Source organism: Manis pentadactyla, chromosome 2 (assembly GCF_030020395.1).
Source record: "Manis pentadactyla isolate mManPen7 chromosome 2, mManPen7.hap1, whole genome shotgun sequence".
Classification (NCBI taxonomy): Eukaryota; Metazoa; Chordata; class Mammalia; order Pholidota; family Manidae; genus Manis; species Manis pentadactyla.
In genome coordinates, this window is record NC_080020.1 from 49,371,527 (window position 1) to 49,385,966 (window position 14,440).

The following is a 14,440-nucleotide window of genomic DNA, read 5'->3' on the forward strand; positions in this document are numbered from 1 at the left end:
ACCTGTGTTCTTTCTCCCAACCAGAAGAGCAGCAGAAGCAAAGACAAGAACCAGTGCTGCCCCATCTGTAACATGACCTTTTCCTCCCCTGTCGTGGCCCAGTCGCACTACCTGGGGAAGACCCACGCAAAGAACTTAAAGCTGAAGCAGCAATCCACTAAGGTGGAAGGTACTGGTTTTCCTGAGTAGTGCTATATTGGGAACCCTCCCGTCCTCAGGGCACCAAAGCCAGGTGCTCCCAGAAATGCTCACTGGGGCCGCAGACTTGGAGAGGTTGAACTGATTTTGAGAGCCCTTAAAAATACCAAAGTAGACCCAGCTTCATTGAAATGCAGCCTTAGAGTAGTACTCACCTAACCTTCCTTTCTTTAGTTACATCAGTTTCTCTCTATAGAAGCTTCTTAACCCTAGCTTTTGTTCTGATGAATAATTATGACTTAAGAGTGCCAAAGTCCTCCAGGCCATGCACACTGAGAGCATTCTATCTACAACCTCTTCCACTTAGATTTTTCCCTCCCAGCATCCACCTGCACTTACTATGATGTGTTCCAAATTAAAAGCTAAATCCTCACCTTTTTCATGTGCTTAGGTTATACCCTGCTTCCTTTAATCCCCAAAGCTGCCTGTTTTCCACAAGAAGGGACTTGCCTTTCAAAGCTGAATACAGCAGTGCTGCCACTACTACCCAGCAAGCTGTGTTTGCAGATGCCATGAACTCATTCCCAGTGCAGTGACTTCTAAAATAGCCCCCTGTATCTTGTCACCACTGCTGCTCAGCCCTCAGTTTCATCTCATTAACTCCTGACTGTCTGAGATTTTTGACCTCTGCTGACTGTGGCTTGTCAAGAATGAAAGAATGGAAGTTCTTTGATCTCTATTTCATTTTCTCTTGATAATTTTTCCTTCTCTCTTTATTTTGGACCAAGAAGTAGACTACACTATATATAATACTTATCCCTGTTTATGTTACTGTATTATGAACACAAAAACTGTGTTTTAGAAGGCTTTGCAGATAGGGTAAAAAATCATAATTATAATTACTCATAATTATACCCTTTTAACACACCCAAATCTTGTTATTAATGCTATAAAACAACAGAATATGGACTTTGAAGTCACAGATGCCCAGGTTTAAATCCTGGTGCTGCCTTTACCATCTAGATGATGTGATTTCTTCATGCCTGAGCTTCCTCACCTGTAAAATGTTGATAATACTATCTACTTTATAAATTGTGAGGATGAAATAGTGTATATAAGAAACCTAGGACATAATAGATGCTCAGTAAATACCTATTGTTAGTATTACCAATCTCTGCTGCTATTGTTAGTATTATTATTATAGCCATTGAGTGGAATCCCCTTATAAAATTCAGTAGTTGGTCAGGCATCTACCACCTGAAGCATGTCATTGGCCTTGCTTATAGTTTCTTGATAATTAAGTTATACTAGTACTAACTGCTTCTGTTTCAAGTCATTGTTGGTACCATTCATGATACCAAAAGGAAAAATGTTAGACCAAGGGAAACTAACTTAAGAACAGAGCTTTATAAGGTCATTTATCTTTTTATGGACTTAACCTTTCCATAAGTGAGAAAACTCCCTGGAATATGCCAGGTCCTAACGGTTCCATATTTAAAAGTTTTTTTCCATATTCACTTTAAATCCTTGCCATGTGCAGATGTGTTTTTATATAGTTTTAATCATAGCTCATGTACCATTTGTATCACACTTTAACGTTTAATTTTGAAGTTTAAGCACATTTCCATGTTATTATGAGTTTAGAACTTTCTGAAATTAAACATTTTTCTAATGTAAAAGTAATCCAAGCATGTTGTAGAAAATATAGAAAATATAGATAAATGGAAAGATAAAGTACCCATAATTTTACCATTCAGAGATAACCACTATTAACATTTTGGAGTACTGTTTCTCCTATAATCTGTTGTTCAGTGCATGCATGTATATCTGTGTGTATATTTGTTTTTTGTATATCTAGATTAAACTCATGTGTATGTGCATATTAACATAGAATACTTTAACCTTAATTGTTTTTATAAAAGCAATGCATAAAATTAAGAATAAATTTAGTTCAAACAATGCAAAAGGTACAAAGAATAAAGTAAAATATCACCTAAGTCCTCCCACAAAGGGAGGAACTCTGTTACTATATTGGTGACATTTCAAAATACCAATACACACATATAGATTGTGTATATATTTTTAACAATGATGTGATCGTTTTGTATGTGTACTTTTCTTTTATGTACTTTTCATTTAATATCAGATTTGTATTTCTCCATGTTATTAAAAACCTTTTTTTCATAAACATTTTTAATAACTGTGTACTATCCTATTGAATCACATTTAACCATTCCTCTAATGATTCTAGTTTTCCTCCCCTTTTTGGTATTTATAAATAACACTAGAATGAACAGCCCTGTAGAATACTCCTTCCATATTATTTCAACCTGTTTCCTGAGAGAAGGCTCCCATAGATGTTATTGTTATTGAAACTGTCCATTAAGCAGTTCCTCCAACTTTACATAACCATTCACCTCTCATACTTCTTTTCAGTATCTTTTAAAGATAACGTTTATGTTAAAGGCCATTATTATCTCCTTTCTGATGTCAGAAATCTACTTTCATTGTAGAAGAGTTGAAAATACTGAAAAGCACACGTTTATTCTGTTTTTGGTCTCTTTTCCATGCATCACCAGTATGTTTTTGTTTTGCAGAATTGAGGACGTGAGGAACAGACTGCTGTATAACCTGCTTTTTTTTTTAACTACATACTGAATATTTTCTCATATTATTAAACATTCTACAATATGTACATTATTTTTCAGGTAACTTGATAAAACAATGGCCAGGGAAATTAAGATTCCTATGCTGGAAAACCACTGTAGGAAAGCCAGTAAGTTCCTTCTGGCTTGCTAAAAATTGTCAAAACTTCCCCCATTGAAGTCCTGCAGGGATGAAAAAGCATCTGAGCCATCTGTCTGAGTGCTGCTGAGCCTTGCCCTCCTCCACCATCTGTGGGGGTTCTGGGCCACTTTTTTAATGCAGTGGTTATGAGGTTAACACCATTGCAGCCACAGGGACTTGTGAGTTATGTCATCCACTTTACAAGGCAGCTGTGTGGCCTGCAGTCAGCATCAGTACATTTCTTTACACATAGGCTTACACATATGCCCATACTAGACTCTGATTAACTCAGTACATTGCCCAGAGCCAGGGATATTTTCTGAAAGTGAAAGCATGAGCTGTAGCCTTCAAATCACCTTGTCACACTTTGGCAGCCTGGCATAGCAAAGAGGGCATGGTGCTTAGGGTCACACAGACCCTAGCTGGGTGATCTTGCACAAGTCACTTCACCCATCTGAGCCTCGGTTTCTCTCTATAATGTAACAAAATACCTACCTATTGGGGTAGCTCTGAGGCCCGCATATAACAAAATGTCAGTGTTGTCCTCTTCTCTCCTTTACTCAGCCTAGAAGGCAGTGTAGCCTTTTCTAAATGACCCTCCAGGTCCTCAGACCCTCAATTTCTACATCTGTGCATTGGCTCCCAGCTCTGCAACTGGATACTTTGAGGGTGGAAATAAAACACCCAAACTTTTTGTCCCACTTGTTGAAAAGTTGCAGGGAATTCTGAGGGATAAAAAGACTGCAAGCGTGTATATTTCTAGTTTGTAATAATTTGGCAACTTGATAGCAGAAGTACAGAGCCTCCTCAGAAGGTGAGAAAATCAGGATTCATGTACCTAATGTTAAAGCTGCTGAGCAAAAAGTATCAGGTCTTTGGGATCCCCCAACTCTTCCCAGTTTTCCCAACTAGAGAATGCTTTCACAGGTAGTGCCATATCTGCAAGTGTGATTAGTGACCCAGTCTTTCTTTCCAGTCAGCATACTTGAAAACCTGTCACCTTCTGGGTTTTTTCATTGTTTCTGTTTGAACTTTCTCACCGCAGCTCTGTCGAAACGCCTTACAAACCCTTTCCTTGTGGCCTCCACCTTAGCCTTGCACCAGAACAGAGAGATGATAGACCCAGACAAGTTCTGCAGCATCTGCCATGCAACTTTCAATGATCCTGCCATGGCTCAACAGCATTATGTGGGCAAGAAACACAGAAAACAGGAGACCAAGCTCAAACTCATGGCACACTATGGCCGGCTTGCAGACCCTGCTGTCACTGACTCATCAGGTAAGGGGGCCTGCTCACAGCTGAGTCAGGGCTGGATTACTAGGGCTCCCCAGGCCACCAAGGTTATACTTATTGTTCCTTCTGTCTTCTAAAACAGGCTTTGCAAACTCAAATGCCTGCAGAAGCCAGACAGGAAGAAAAACAGGGAGGATATGGTCAGCTGTAGAGTGCATGCCTCACCTAGGCAGCTCTAGGTAGTTGCTACTATATCTTCCAGTTTTTCAAAAGAAAAGCAGAATTTGTATAAGAATTCCCCTAATTTTTAATTGTAAGTAAATTAAAAAATTTTTAAACCTTGTGTGAGTCAACCATGTTTACAAGCCACATTTGGGCTATGGGCCACCAGTTTGCAACCTCCAATTTAAACTGCCTATCATCCACATTCCTTGTATGAAGGCCTTAGCAGCCTCTGCCAGGTTTTAGAGTGTCCTCAGGACCCCTCCTCTCTCAGCAGCTGAGGCCTGCCTATGTATCTGGGAGAGCACAGTGAAGGAGACCGCTCTGACTCCGAATATTAGGTACTTCCCTGACCTCAAGATGCCAGTCAGCACCTCATGAGTCACAAAAAGTTAGGAGCCCTTCCCATCACAGAAGTTACTCATTGCCTGTGATAATGGTGGGAGAGGGGGAGATTATTATTTTCTCTTTCAGTCAGTAAATACTATATATACCCCAATAAGTACCTCATCAAGGTGTAGTAGTGACCAAGACTGACACAGTTCCTATCTCATGGGCCCCATGTGAGCATTGGTGTTGGTCCTCAGGGCTTCCTCCCCATTCTCTGGATATGTAGCACCAGTCAATATTTGAAGCCCCTGTGGAATCCAGGTGTAAACAACTTGGCCTCAGGGAACCTGCTGCTCAGTTATCTCTGCTTTTTCCACAATCCTAGGCAGGTGAACCCAGATGCCATAGATGTTCCAGACCACATGTGGACAAGGGGAGGGATCATACCTCTCCAACAGCCCCCAAACCCTAAAGCAGCCATACAACACAAGCAGTACTTGGGCAAGACTGACACAGATAGGACGGATGCAAAGCAGTGGCTTTGAAGCAAGGGGGAGATCCCTTTAGAAGGCAATGCCTTCCCCTTTAACAGGATCAGTTTCATATGCTAAGAAATCTAGAAATTTCAGAACCAAGCTCCTCACAATCCTGCCTCATGAAGGCCCTCCTATTTTGACCTGTGACTAATAGAAACAACATAGCTTCCAGCTGGCATGTCCATCCTTTACTCAGCCCTGCCCTGGTCATTCCCTCATTACTTCTTTATACTTCAGGCTCACATTTCTCTTATTTATCCAAGAATGCCAAACTTAAATCCTGCATATCATTCAGGTAGCCAAATCCTTCCAGACGTCAGAGCACTTAGCATCCCCTCAGGTTACCGGAATCCTCCTCTGCTTCACCCTATCATGTTCTCTCCCTACTTAGGGACTTTCCTCCTATGCAGGATAGGTCTGCTTTCTCTGCCCCAATTGATCCCCAATTTCTTCAACCCCTATACATAGGGTAGGTTTTCAGATCTTGTTGAATTCATATATAATCAAGAAATATTTGTTGATTTCTTTCCTAATATATGCTAGGGATTGTAGATATGATAGTAAATAAAAAAAGTATTATCCACATTCTCATGGAGCTTAGAGTCTAGCAGAAAAGACACGTATTGAGTAAAGAACTAAAAGTGTTACAAGCTTTAGGAAAGGAAGTGAGATATTATGGAGATAACTTAGGATGGAGGAGCAGGGATTAAGGAAGGCTTTCCAAAGGCAAGGGGATAGTGTGGGGCAAAATAATGCTGGGGTGATGAACAAGCAAAGCATCCAGTCACAGCATTGTAGGTCATGTTAAGGATTTGGGCCTTTCTCCTAAGATCATTAGTAAGTTATTGACAGCTGAAGCATATCAGATCATTCTGATGACAAAATAAAGAATGGCTTGGAATCAGGAGGAAAGGTTGTGGAGAGAGGCTAGCAATGGGACTATTATAGTAATTCATGCTGGAGAAGATGGGAGCCTGGATTAAAATAGAAGTGGAGCAGGTAAACAGAAGTAAATGGATTCAAGAGGTATGTAGGAAGTAGAATTATCAGTACTTGGCCATCAGATGTGGGAGATGAAGGAAAGGGAACAGTCAAGGATGGTACCCAAATGTAATTTTAAGCAATTAGGTAGATAACCAGATTTTGTCAGCTACAGTTTAAGATGCCCATGAGATACTCAAATAGAGATGTTAAAGAGGCAGTTAGATATATAGGTCTAGATTTCAAAATAGAGGTCTGTGTTAGAGACATTGCCGTTTTGGCAGGTCAGAAACTGTTACATATTGGTAGTTTCGTATGTTTTAACCTAATAAGTGGTAATTGAAGTCAGATAAGTGAATGAGATCCCTTACAGAGTTAAGAGAGAGAAGAGTTGAGGATCTGAAATTGAGCCTCCTAGAAATTCTGTCACACACTACAGCATAAATGAAGCTTGAATTATGCTAAGTGAACTAAGCCAGTCACAAAAGACAAATCTTGTATGATTCCACTCAAATGAGAGATCTAGAATAATCAAACTCATAAAAACAGAGTAGAATGGTGATTGCCAAGGGTTATGGGAAGAGGGGAATGGGGAATTGTTTAATGGGTGTAGATTTTCAGTTTTAGAAGATAAAAAATTTCTGGAGATTGTTTGCCCAACAATGTGAATATATTTAAATGATGGAAACACAGTTTCTCTAACCCAGATCTTTCCTTTGATATTACTGAAATGTATACTTAAAATGGTTTAGGTGGTAAATTTTCTGTTATATGTATTTGACCACAATTAAAAATAAAATAAGAAAAAGAAAGTAAAAAAAAAAAAAATTGAGCCTCTGGAATTCCAGTATTAAACAGTGGAGGCCAAATAGGAGACAGCAAAAGAGATAGAGAAGGAGCCACCAGAGGAGAAAACTCAAGAGTGTGGCCTGCTGAAAGCCAAGGGCAGGAAGACCGAAGGAGGGAAGAGTCACCAGTTCCGTCAGGTGCTGTTGAGTGGTCAAATATGATGAGACCTCATAAGGATCCATTTTGTCCATTAAATTTAGATACAGGGAAGCCATTAATGGCCTCAGAAAGAGAGAGAGACAGAGAGTGTGTGTGTGTGTCTGTGTGTGTGTGTGTGTGTGTAGTGTAGTGGGATAGGTTGCAAAGTAATTGAGAGGCAAGGAAATGGAGAAGCCTGTGTAAGGCTTTTCAAAAGGCTTGGCAGTGAAAAGAGATTCAGGTCTTCTTCCAAATAAGCCAGATGTGTGAAAATCAGCCCTAATGACTTATGCTTCATAAAATCACATGGGTAGATGAGAATATCAAACATGTAAAACAAAAACAGATAAAAATTCATGTGTGTGGGTACTGGACAAACCTGTTCTTTTAGAAGCTCCAGTGAATTCTACAGGTGCCCCAAATGACAATTGAATCTGACTTACAGATCAGCAAATAGTATGCTGAGATCTTGTTCCACAGAGGGGACATGTCCAGAGACCTGTGATACAGAGGGAAGAATGAAGGCTTCACGCACCACAGAGCCAATCCCAGGTCTGACCCCAGGTCAACCACTTAACCTCTCTGAGCCTGTTTCCTGCTCTGAAAAATGGAGATAACTACCTCTCTTGCAGGATTGTTGTAAGAAGTGAAGGACATAAATATCCAAAATCTCGGTATGGTACCTGGTGCTTAACAGATAATAAGAGTGGGCTCTTGTAATTTGGACATCAATGACTTAATCATTTGTGGTTTTCACCCCCACACAGCCCAGGTCCCACTCTTGACCTTGGGGGGAGGGTGGTTCTGCTAGTCCATTATGCTTCCTTTCCATTTTAGTGCTGAACCACATAATCTGGCCTTAAATGTAGGACCTGAATTCTGATAGCAATAATTATCCCCTTAAATGCTTTAAATGGTTGTGTCTTCCAGAAAAACCTAAAGATACGAGGGAAACAAACATAGCTGGGAACATTAGCTAGCTTATTGGAGTACAGGAGATTGTTGTTGTTCTCAGTAGCTGCAGCTGCCATGGAAGGTTGGTTAAAGTTGCTCTCTACCTCTTTGCCAGCATGGCACATGGAATCCATAAGAGTAAAATAATAATAGTGATAAAAGCTCACATTTGTTGAGCACTTATTATGTACCAAATGCTTTTATTTGAATCATTACAATAATAATTTTATGAGGTTGATAGTAATATTAACCTCATTTTATAGGTAAGGAGCCTGAGTCTCAGAGAAGCCCCACTTTTACAAATGAGGAAACCAAATCTCAGAGAGGTTAAGTACCTGGCCGGTGGTCCTACAGGTAAGAAATGATAGAGCTGGAATTTGAGCTTAGGTGATTCAGCTCCAAAGCTGTGAGACTTTAGGATGGCAGATGATTCTAAAGATGTCAGCCCAGGAAGACTTTGAAGTCAGGTGATGGCTGCTTTTCTTATACAGCTAGCACCTGGCATGCTAGAGTAAGTACAGGCGTTGTAGTCAGCCAAACCTGAATCTGCCACCTACTAACTCTGTGTCCTTGTCTTTGTGACTATGCCTTACTTTCTTCATCTGTAGAATAATGGTAATAATGATCCTCAGGATCACTGTGAGGGCCAGACAAAATTATGTGAAGTGCATGGCCTATATCAAGCATTTGGTAAATAATAGCTGCTTTTTACTGTGCTATGGTTATAAGTTGTATAATTGGTTTATAGTTGAGGAAAGCTGAGGATCGAAAAGGGGAAAGGATTTAGCCAAGGTCACATGAAGGCAGAGCCAGGAGTATAGCCTCTTATCTTGGCATCTGACCTATGCTCACTCTGCTAGACCATGTGGAAAAAGGCCACTTTGTCTTTGGAGTAGTCCTGGTAGTGAGACAGAGTGTCTGTGAGCCCCAAGGTAGAAAGAAAGATTGATATGTATAATAGGTGTTCTCATTAATTACTGTTATCGCAAGCTGGAGGAGAGTGACACCTTCCCAGAGATCTCTCAGTGAAGGGCATCTTTAATGAGGCAACTTAGCACATCAAGGTGGAAAGACAGTTATACCAAATGTCACCTCTTTGTTCTGTCAGTCTTTTATTTACTCAACAGACAGCTACTCTGACCAGGCTCAATGCTGGGACTGGGGGCACAGAGGAGAATGAAGATATTCTCAACCCCAGGGAACACACAGGCACACAGCACGTGCCCCCTGAGCATTGAGGCCTCTGGGATTCTCATCAGAGCCAGCCACCTAACCTCACCCCATCCATCCATCCTCAGAAGGGCATTTGCACATACTGTCAAAAGCAGCAGCCCCCAGTTCCCTTCTTACTGGATAACTAAGCTTCTTGACTTTTTATATGTGTTTCAGCCGGGAAGGGCTACCCCTGCAAGACATGTAAGATAGTGCTGAACTCCATAGAACAGTACCAAGCTCATGTCAGCGGCTTCAAACACAAGAACCAGTGAGTAATCATCCTTTGAAATTCAAGGGCATGCAGCAGGAGCTCAGGACTTCTAAATCACAACAAAGCCAGATACTCCTTGGCTAAATGGAATCCTGGCAACCTTTTTTCAGTCAACAAAAGATGAATGATTTAAGAAAAAGAAGTGTTTCCTCTGTAAGTTTCTCTCCCACCAGCTTCTCCTCAGTCTTTGGACTTGCTGGGCTGAAAGTTTTAGTATAGAAACATAGACAATTTCCATGGAGATCTCCTGAAAGTACTTGAATTTCCTGGCCTTTAGCAATCTGACTAGGGAAGCCCTTTTTTTTTCTTTTCTTTTTTTTTTTCCACCACTGGCCTGAAATCCCTATCGTTCACCACCATCAATTTTTTGGCAAGTGCTCCCTCTACAGGTCATTATCAAATAGGAGGAGGTTCTTTTCATTCATTGATCAAATACTTACTGAATACCCTCTGAGAGATAGCCAGTCCCTACTGTCGTGACCTTACATTCTGAATAAGCCAGTAGTAAATAACCAGTAGTTACAAACTGCAAGAAGTGCTCTGTAGGGAAGAGGTAAATAGAGAGTCATCTTGAAAAGATTAACATCTTTTGAGCCCTGTTCTCTTTCAGGCCATTGCCAAACATATTCTCTTGGGTAATCCCAACAATATCCTACAAAGAAGGAGTTATTATTCTGAATTCATAGATACAGGCAACCACCTCTCAAAGTGATACTATGAGTCAGAGCCATAATCCAAACAGGCTTGTCTGGCCCACAGCATGCTCCTCCAGGGTATCATACTGACTGGGAGGCTATAGCACCATGTGATATGAAAAAGCTGGGGCCTCACCAGGGGAAGGTCCGTGTAGTTTTGTCCCTTCCTCTCCAAAGGGAACTGTGTAGTATGGACAGTATGCCACATTACCTTCTGAGATAGGAATTATCATCCCTTTTTCATAGATGAGGAAACTGAGTTTCAGGCAGGCAAGTCTGGTGAAATGCTTGCTTAGACTATGGTGGTTCATTCTGTGTTACTCTGAGAGATGAATGAAATAAAGGTGTTGGAAACAGGGTATAGAGTAGAAGATGTCCTTGGTCCTCTTCTCTGCTGGAAGTCTCTTCTCCCACACTGCAGTAGGTCATCTTCTTTATTTGTAGATATGTCTTTAATTGGGAGAATCTTGAGGCTTCTTCTAGACAAGGACTTGCCACAAGCCCAGCAGCCCAGCCAGAGTCTCACTGCAGATACAGCATACCTCCCTAGCAGTTTGACTGGTGACAGTTTCAGCAGACACCCTGGAGCCAGCCAGGGCCCTGCCCTGGGGCTACCCAGACCTAAAATGCTAGCATTACTTACTGTTTTCTTCTACACTTTCCAGCCCTGTGACTGACCTTGAGTCAGTCAACCTCTCTGTGCCTAGTTCTTCTTCTGAAAGATTATTGCTACAGTTTAACTCCTAATTCAGTCTCATTTAATTTACAACTCAAGGAAATCTAATAACAGGTTAAGTGATTTACTCAAAATCACATAGTTACTTGGAGTTAGACCCAGGACTCAAACCTCTTTGACTCCAAAGTCTATTCATTTTGTTCTGCTACTTCCAAATAGGATGATGTAAGAATTAGAGATAATATATGTTAAGTGCTAGGACCAATAAGGGGAGCTATTATAGAAGCTTTCATTCATATAACAAATGTTTATTGAGCACCTATCACATGCCAACCCTGTTTTGGGCACTGGGCTACAATGGGAACCCAGACCAGTGCTGTACCCTAATCCAAAGAAACAGACCCTAAACAAATCCATAACAAACAAGACAACATCAGGCTGTGCCAGGTGCCCAGAGTGTGGGATATAGAGTGACAGGAGAGCCACTTAGATTTGGTGTAAAGGGAAGGGAATGGTCATTTTGTACCATCAGGGTCATGTAGGGCCCCACAGGCAGAATAAATGATTTGGTGCAGTGGAAAGACACGGGCTGCAGTCCTGAATCTACCACGCTTTTAAAAAACTTACTGTGGTCAGATCACTTAAACTTCCTGAACTTTAGTTTCCTTGTATGTAAAATGGGAGTGCTATTTGCCCCCTTGCAGAATTGCCATGAGGATGAGATTAGATGCTGGAAACAAAGCACCCAGCATTGTGCCTGCACGCAGTGGCCCTCAGTAAAGGAAATACTCCCTACTTACTACTCCAATGCCATGGAAGAGCTATACTATCATTAGAATAAACTACCTGGAACATCTTCACAACCACCACAGACTGACCATGTGCCTTCGTTCCTTCCCAAATTACAGGTCACCAAAAACAACGGCATCACCCCTGGGCCAGATTCCAGTGCAAAGGCAGTCCGTTCAGAAAGACTCAGCTGCCTTGGAAGACTAGAGGTGTTTCTGTTTAGCACCCCAGGTTGAACCAGCCATGAGCCAGCTTCCTATGACTGTGGTCGCCCTTGGCTCCCTCTTCCTTCTTTCTTACACCTGGAGAATACCTAGGCCTGAGTCAGGAGTAGGCCACAGACAGCCTCTGATTGGTCCAGGCTAATCCACTCCTACTCCTCCCCTTTGGAATGGGCCCTGTTGGTCAGGACAAGGGAAGCAGGGATACTGAGAGGACTTTGGGTCTTACAGGGTGATACTTGGGAGAATGGCCTTTCCCCTTCCGCAGCCCCAGGGCCATATATCATGAGGCCCCATGCCTGCCTTTCTTCTGCAGGTAAGTTTTGAACCAGTCCCTGCAGCTAAAGAACTGAGCTTTCCCTGAGTTCTAGGCACCTCCAGTGAAACCTGGAGCTTTAATACCAGACCTTGGCCTAGATGGAAAGGACAGATGGAAGTGGCTGCTGCATGGAAGCTTGGAGCTAATGTGATACTCCCCTTCCCCCAAAGAGCGCAGGCTTTCCTGAGCCTTGGACCAGATTCTGGTCAGTTATACAGGTTTTTGCCCACTGTGAAGTCTCCTGGAACAATGACACAGTTCTGGCAGAGCATTGCTGTTCCTCCTGCCCCTTCTCCTCAGTTCCTGAATGGTGCTAAGGATCTGCAGCAGGGGACAAGCTAGAGTTGGAGGAGGCCCCAGTACCCAGTGGGGTCGTGGAAAGCTCCACTGAGGGCCTTTCCCTCTTCCATCAGAGGTGCTCTGACCCAGGATCACATGGAAAACTCCCCACATGCAAGTTTCACTGATGGTTTTGTATCCTTAAAGGCAAACCATCTGGTGCCAGCCAGCTCAGAGGTTCACTGTTGCCCTTCAGCCCTACTAGTCCTCTACTCCTTGTGCATCCAATGACCTGCCGAGGTTGCTATGGTGCTAGCCCTCCTCCATCATCCATCAGGAGATTCCTGGGTACCAGGCAACAGGATGGGGCCCCCAAGGAAAGAAAAGAGAGTGGGTGCAGTTTTCTGCAGTGAGGAAACAAATTTCAGGCCCCAAACCTATATTTCTCCAACTCTACTGTTCTGTGGCACAGAACTTCGCTTGGAATGTACTTTTCCTCAAAGCTTTTGAGCAGGAATTCCAGGGAGTGTCACTATCAGAGGCCCCTCTTCATTGGGTCAAAGGAGCCCCTAGCTGCTCTTGTGGCCTCTTCTCCCCACTCCCTATCCCTTTGCCTGTGAAATGCCTTTTCGTATTGTGTGTAGGTATATGTGCGTGTGCTTATGCTCTTGTCTCTTGATCACTGAAGCATCTAAATAAAGAATTTCTCCCACGAGCCAGACTGCAACTTAACAGACCTGGGATTTGGGGCCATACTGCCATTGGTTCTAGTATGTGTGTCCTGACCCTTCTCCCTACTCAGATTCCCAGGGCCCAAATACTAATAGGAGTTGGGACGAAGACAGATATCCTAATTGCTTGGCAACCATGTGGAAGTCTTCCTAGGAGCCCTAAACTCAATACAATCTCATCCACTCATCCACCTCCCCCTGTCATAGATGGCCTCATGGAGGTACTTTAGAAGGTTAAAGCTGGGAATCTACTTTGTTTGAGAGGACCATTCTGGCTGCTACATGAAAAAATAATGGACACGGGAAAGGAGACAAAGGCTGTGTCCAATACAGCTCTCCCCTTCAAGGCAGAGACATAGTTTTGTTAATCACTACTTACCTAATGTACAGTGTGGGGTGTCATGAACTATTTGTTGAATGAAGAGTGAGGGTGCATAGGGAGAGATGGCCTTTTCCTGCACAGCTCCTACATAGTGATAGAGTTGTTCCATGAAACCTATTGTAGGCCTGGTGATTCTTAAAAGAACCTTTTCCATGACTCAGAAATGATCTGGGAAAGGAGTGTGACAGCCTCAGAAGCCCTTTGTCCAACCTTTGTTCCATATAGCCAGTTCTGAGGAAGATACCCAGGCAGCCTCAGTTCCCATTCTTCACTCAGCAAACTTCTTGGGCGCCTGCTCTTGGCCAGCTGGAAAAGGCCCTACCGGTCCTCAAGGTGGGTTCTCAGCTTCCAAAATCCAGGCTACCTCATCAATTTCCCCAGAGTCCTACCCCACCCTGGATGTCAGAGTCAACTGCATTTACCGCATCTTAGCAAGGAATTGAAGGACAGAGGGTGGGAGGGCTGCCATATCATGAGCACTTGGCCTGCAAGACCTCATAGTCTGGACTCAGAAGTCCCCGCCAACTGTGTGCCCTTTGGCATTGGGACACAGGGATGAACACTTCTTGCCCTTGGGGAACTCACACACAAACATCATTATGGCCATGGTTAGAGGTTGTACAGGCACAATGGAATGCCCAGGATTCAGGCACTAACTGAAAAAGCTGGAGAAGCTGGGAAACTAGCATTTGA

General features: G+C 42.6%; 1 protein-coding gene across 7 annotated transcripts in view; it reads left to right on the plus strand.

Moving 5' to 3' along the window:
- Window positions 1–13,349, plus strand: part of ZNF346 (zinc finger protein 346) — a 41,641-nt gene extending 28,292 nt beyond the window's left edge. For 2 of the 7 annotated variants that reach the window (XM_036886922.2, XM_036886919.2), the window contains 4 exons: window positions 25–169; window positions 3,971–4,204; window positions 9,559–9,652; window positions 11,935–13,349. In XM_036886922.2, the coding sequence (XP_036742817.1) occupies window positions 25–169; window positions 3,971–4,204; window positions 9,559–9,652; window positions 11,935–12,022 (561 nt within the window). In that variant the 3' untranslated portion in view covers window positions 12,023–13,349. The other 5 variants (XM_036886920.2, XM_057492209.1, XM_036886921.2 and 2 more) reach the window with 5 other exon arrangements.
- Window positions 13,350–14,440: the final 1,091 nt, after the last annotated feature.